This window comes from Solanum lycopersicum, chromosome 10, assembly GCF_036512215.1.
Source record: "Solanum lycopersicum chromosome 10, SLM_r2.1".
In the NCBI taxonomy this organism is placed as follows: Eukaryota; Viridiplantae; Streptophyta; class Magnoliopsida; order Solanales; family Solanaceae; genus Solanum; species Solanum lycopersicum.
The window spans coordinates 345,354-351,353 of NC_090809.1; the positions used below are offsets into that span (position 1 = coordinate 345,354).

Here is a 6,000-nt window from a genome sequence, read left to right on the forward strand (position 1 = left end):
TGGAGAGAATACTTAGGAATTAGACATCCTTGTGTCAGACACATATCCATATGTATCAGTCCAGTTTCATGATGAAGCAATCACAAGTTCCCTGCTTGACAACATTATCATATCTACAATACTATAACCATCATAATAAACTTATCTAAGTCTGTTTCTATTTTCAGATTTTCTGGTTACCAGCTTCAAATGTAGATGACTCTCCTCTTAATTAAGAATTCCTCCTCAGATAAACAAGAAAGTACCATGCTTAATGAACTTGATTCAAGTAAAGACAAGCTTAAAATACACTTTACACAAATTTCAAAACTGTCCCAATTGGGTATATATGTGATGTAGTCCTACTAAGAGCCGCCAAGATGAAGTTAATAAACAATTCCTCACATACGGATCATCTTCTCACTACACTGCTCATTGACCAACATTCAAAATGTATACTAGTGACCTAGACTCTAGAGAAAAAGAACCTAGAAGTTTATATCTTGCCCATATCAGCTTATCTGCATTATACATTCTACATTCTGCCATTTGCATTCTCCATTATGATTATGCAACTGTTTCAAGTGATGACCTTCCCATTTAAAAGCTTAAGTTGTTACAGAGATGGACCACTTTCTTGCATAATGCAGTGACACAGTAACACAGTGTTACTTCACATGTGCAAAATATTACGAGGCTGTAAGTCAATACTCATACAATTCTTTGATTTGTTCATCTAAGACTCTTAATGTTTCATATATGAGTCCTCTCAATTGGTGAGAATAGTCACTAGCGGCAAATACACTTTTCTTCCTTTCCACTTCAATCCAACTGCAACCAACTGGCTTCTTAAGATCTCTCATTTTCATAGACCTCCTTATCTCTAAGACGCCATCCCATCTAGCATTTGCAGCATACAGATTTGACATGACTATATAATTCCCGATATCATTAGCATTAACTTGAAAAAGGTGATCAGCCGCAGCACAGCCCACATCAACCTCCTGATGGATTTTACAGGCACCCAGAAGCGTTCCCCATATATCAGCATCAGCTTGAAAGGGCATCTGGGTCACAAAGGAAAACGCATCTTTAATTCTACCTCCACGTGCAAGTAGATCCACCACACAGGCATAATGCTCCATGCTAGGCTTGATTTGATGCGCCTTTTCCATTGAATCAAAGATCTTTAACCCTTCATCCACAAGGCCAGCATGACTACAAGCAGATAGCACTGTAGTTATTATAACATGATCTGGTTTAAAGTCCATCTCAAGCATATGATAGAATATCCCAAGTGCTTCTTCTCCCATTCCATGCATAGCATACCCTCCAACCATTGCTGTAAACATAACAAGATCTTTGACTGGAGATGATTGGAAAAGCTTGTATGCATATTTTAGAGTAGCACATTTAGAATAAACATCTATGAGAGCCCCAACCAGATAAACATCATTATCTAGAAAAGCCCTTATCACATATGCATGGCACTGCTTTAGCAAGTTGCTTGAGGCCATTTGAGCACAAACAGGAAGGAGGCTCAAAATGGACATGGTATCAGGCCTCATTTTGTGATGCAGTAACTCGGTAAACAGACTCACTGCTTGATCAGGACAATCATTTTCAGCATAAGCTCTAACCATCAAATTCCAAGTGGTAAGATCTCTCTCGGTCATCCTCTTGAATATACCATGAGCATCTTCATGTAGACCATAATTCACAAACCCTGAGATCATTGAGTTGCATGTGATTACATTCTTGCTTCCTGATAAATTCTCAAATATTCTGTTAGCATATATTAAATTGCAACACTTTGCATATGCATCAAGTAAGGCATTAGCGAGAGTAGGTTCAGTATAACTTAACAAGATACCATATCTTACTGAAAAACCATGTGCTTCTTTAATCTTATCCAGTCTGGAAATGTTAGCAAAATAGCGCACCACAGCCAATAATGTGATGGAGTCAGCTTTCATCCCCTCTCTAAACATTTCCTTTAACAAGATAATAAATTCTTTGTGAAGTTGGTTTTCTGCTAAGGCATCAAGCATAGTGTTCCATGATATCAAGTCCTTATTAGAAGTCAACAAAAATATGTGATATGCCTCTTTAATGTTTCCACATTTTGCATAAAAGCTTATAAGGGCATTAACCACAGATATATCCTGATGGAGGAAACTATGACGAATTACATACCCATGGATCTGCTTCCCGATCAACACATTATTGAGCTGTGGACATACTGGAAGAATGCTCATAAGAGTAACAGAGTCTGGTCCAGTCATCTCCTCTTTAGTGAATTCACGGAAAAAATCTATTGTCTTCCAGCATTGACCATTTGCTGCATATCCAGCAATTATTGAGTTCCACGACACCAGATCTTTATTTTCCATATTCCGGAACAAAGTCTCTGCTCCTTCAAAATTTCCAACCCTCAAATAGCAGCTCAAAAGAGCATTGATGACAGTAGCTTCTGACAACAACTCAACCCGTCGCAAAACATAACAATGCATCTGCCTTCCCAAGTGGTAACCATCTATCCCTCCTAAACTAGGACAGGTAGGAATAATATTAGCTATAGTTGCATAATTAGGTAGGACAGAACCTCTCAACATCAACCTGAACAATTCAAACGCCCTATCTGTAAGCTTATTCTCTATCAAACCTGCAATCATTGCATTCCATGAAACAACATCTTTATCAGAAATTCCACGAAAAGTAGCATCGGCATCTAAAATATTCCCAGATTTCGCATACATGGATATAAAAGCATTTGCTACCAACGTTTGACAATCCAACCCATGCTTTATCGCGTAACAATGAAGAGTTTTTCCAGCACCCAAATGTGGAGAGCGAGGAACCATAATAGCCAGAGTAACAGAAGTTGGCTTAGGATCACATTCTCTTTGCATTAAATTAAACACCCTCCCCATCTCCGATTGATGTAATGGCGAAGAAGCAAATCCAGACAAGAGAATATTCCACATGACTATGTCAGTATATTTAGTAGTATGGAGAAGCTTTTGACAATCCTCCAGATGTTTAGATTTGGCATACATATTAAGCAAGGCTTTTATCATAAATTGACAAGAATGATGACCTAACTTAATAACACAAGTATGTAAAGCTTTCCCCAACATCCCATCTGCTATGGCAGCACAACATTTGAGTACATTTGCCAATACTTGGTAATCAGCAGCAAAAACAGTTATTTTGCTCATAAAGCTACAAACTAGTTCATTCTTCATGGTTGCTTAGCTTAATAAAAGGGGGAACCCCAATTTTTGGATTATCAACATTAACAATCGACTTTGAATTCCTAACTAATGGAATGGTTCGTCACTCAATACTCAAATCAATGAAGAGAAACTTACAGACATACGAGAGGGAATTCAAAAACACTCCGCTCAGATTACCTTAAGTTGGAGTAGAATTAACAATTTGGGTCTCTCGCTCAAATTATAATATTCTCATGTTTCTTTTAACTATATATATTAATTCTTCTATACACATAAATTATTGATTTATTTAGGTTTGAAATTATATATTAACAACAACATTTGTACTAGATATTTTTGTACACTTATATATGTTAAAGAGAGAGAAGAAAAAAGGAATTTTTGTGATTAATTTAAATGGTAGAATAGATTCTTTAAAATTATTTTATCTTAAATTATATTGTTTTATATCGTTTAGATTCATTGTTAAGTAACAACGAATAAATTCATTTTTTTATAACAATTGATTTGATATGATCGCGTTATTACCTTAATATTTTATTCTCATTTTATTTTTATACTTTTACCTTTAAAGGAGTTAAAGTAAATAAGTTATCAAAATTGTTAAAAAAAAAAAAAAAACAATCACAAGGAAGATTGGTGTGACACAGCAAAACTTAAAGTAATGTCGATGAATTTCTTTTTATATGCATAATTAATTTCTTTAGATTAATATAGTGTCGTTTGGAGATGAATTATGTTTGTTGGCAGGTTAAAATTGAGAAAAAAAATCAGGAAGATGAATTGTTATTTTATATATATAAACACACAATAATATCAATACATTAAGTATATGTACATATTGATAAGTAACCTTTTCCTGTACACTTGACTTATTGTAGAACAATTATTTAACATCAATTTAAGGGGGATTAAACCAAGACCCAAATGGGAGCAAATGAGCCATTACCAATCTAATTAATTTTACAACACTATTAATCATAACTAGTACCTTTATACACAATCATATATAGAGAAGACATATCACATTTTTCTCTTTTTCTCACGCAAATGATCAGAATTTCTATAAGAAACCTTTGGATATATATATAGACAATCATTAAGTTTATAATTTTTATGAGCTTACCCATTTCATAATAACTTCAAAAATGTTAAATTGGTTCATCCAAGAATACAAGCAAAAGTGTGGTATATATATCAGTGTATATTTATGTGTATGCCCATTTACCTGTATATCTGTGTACCTCTAGCATATATATGTGATGCCATGAATTTTGTGTATGATATACACTTTATATACATGAGGTACACATTATTGCAGTGATGTTATCCACATCAACTTTATATGATTATATCTGAATTTCTTCTTCTTTAATAACCACTCTGAATGACTTTCAATCTTCCTCAAATTTTGTATAATCTTCCTCAACGAATTCGAATTATACAATTTTGTGTTATCATGGCAAACTCAATTTTTTTGTGTTATTTGGCAAACTCAATTTTTTTGTTTTAACTGTTCAAGATTTAATCATATATTATTATAAGCATGAAGCTTTCAACTTAAAAGTTGAATTACTATTTTGCTCTTATTTTATCTCTAAACTAAATAAATATTAATATATAATTAATTTAATATTAGATAATATTTTTTTTATTTAAATTCATGCCTTTAGACACAATGGTTCAAATTCTTTCGGAAATAGTTACAAGAATGGAAAGACCAAAAGTTGTATTTTTCTTAATAAATGTGTATATCAATTCTTCTTTATCAAAATCAATTTAATTTTGGCTTGTGACTATGTCAGTGATTATTTCTTTATCACCGTTTGTTGTTAATAGAGAAAAGATATACAAGAAGTAGTATAGACACTAAAGGAATTTCATTCATATTAAATCTTTATGTTTTTTCTTTTTTATTATTTTATTTATTTAATCTTGATTTTGTTTATCGTATTTTAATATGTTTTCTTTAAGTTTTTGATCTTGTTTTCATCAAATTGTGCTAAGAATCTGTAATATAATTTGTTAATTTTGTGTGATCTTTTTTAGTGTTATTTGTTTTTGATTCTTCTTTCTTAATATTAGATTTTGATGTATTCTTTGAATATCAACTTTTTTATTGGTTTTATGGTATTTGATATGCTTAGCCTCATTATGGTTTCAATCTAGACTAGAAGAGGTTTACACAATTATTATTTTATTTTTGTGTGGTCTTGTTCATATGTTGTATCATTGAATGTTTCTTTATATTTATTTTTTGACTATTTTTAGTAGTTTTGAAATGTATTCTCGAGGTATTGCTCAATTTTATACGTTATGTGATAGTTTTCTATTTTTTATCTTGGGATTTCAATTTTTGTTGGTTCTTTGACGAACTTTTTCATCCTTTAAGAAATGTAGTTATTACTGTCAACACATAGTATAGGATCATAGAGACATTAACTTTCAGAAAGTCATCGTAGTAATGTCACTTTTATGGTAACAATTAAAATAATATGGTTGAACTTCACTTTTATGGTACCAATTAAATTGAAAAGTCATGCATATATATAATACAAGTGTATGTAATACAAATGACCAGTGAATAAATATATGGTTCTCATATCTATATTTGATAATAGGGTAATATTACTTGACGTTTCAATTAATTCACAAAATTTGGAGTATACATGTCACCCTTCATTGTTTCAAGTTTATGATTATTTTTCGAAAAAATCTACTTTATGCCTCATTTATATATTTTATACTTGTGTCATTTAAAAAAAAATGGAATATTAATTAA

The 6,000-nt window shown here is 32.0% G+C and overlaps 1 protein-coding gene across 1 annotated transcript; it reads right to left on the bottom strand.

Moving 5' to 3' along the window:
* Nucleotides 1-242: 242 nt before the first annotated feature.
* LOC101247759 (putative pentatricopeptide repeat-containing protein At5g08490) lies at nucleotides 243-3,474 on the bottom strand. The gene has a single exon (XM_004248469.4). It carries the CDS (start codon nucleotides 3,225-3,227, stop codon nucleotides 684-686), a length of 2,544 nt encoding a protein of 847 aa, XP_004248517.1. The 5' UTR covers nucleotides 3,228-3,474; the 3' UTR covers nucleotides 243-683.
* Between the last annotated feature and the right edge of the window lie 2,526 nt (nucleotides 3,475-6,000).

Coding starts and splice junctions, on each gene's coding strand:
- LOC101247759 (XM_004248469.4), bottom strand. CDS start 3,227: ATGAAGAATGAACTAGTTTGTAGCTTTATGAGCAAAATAACTGTTTTT.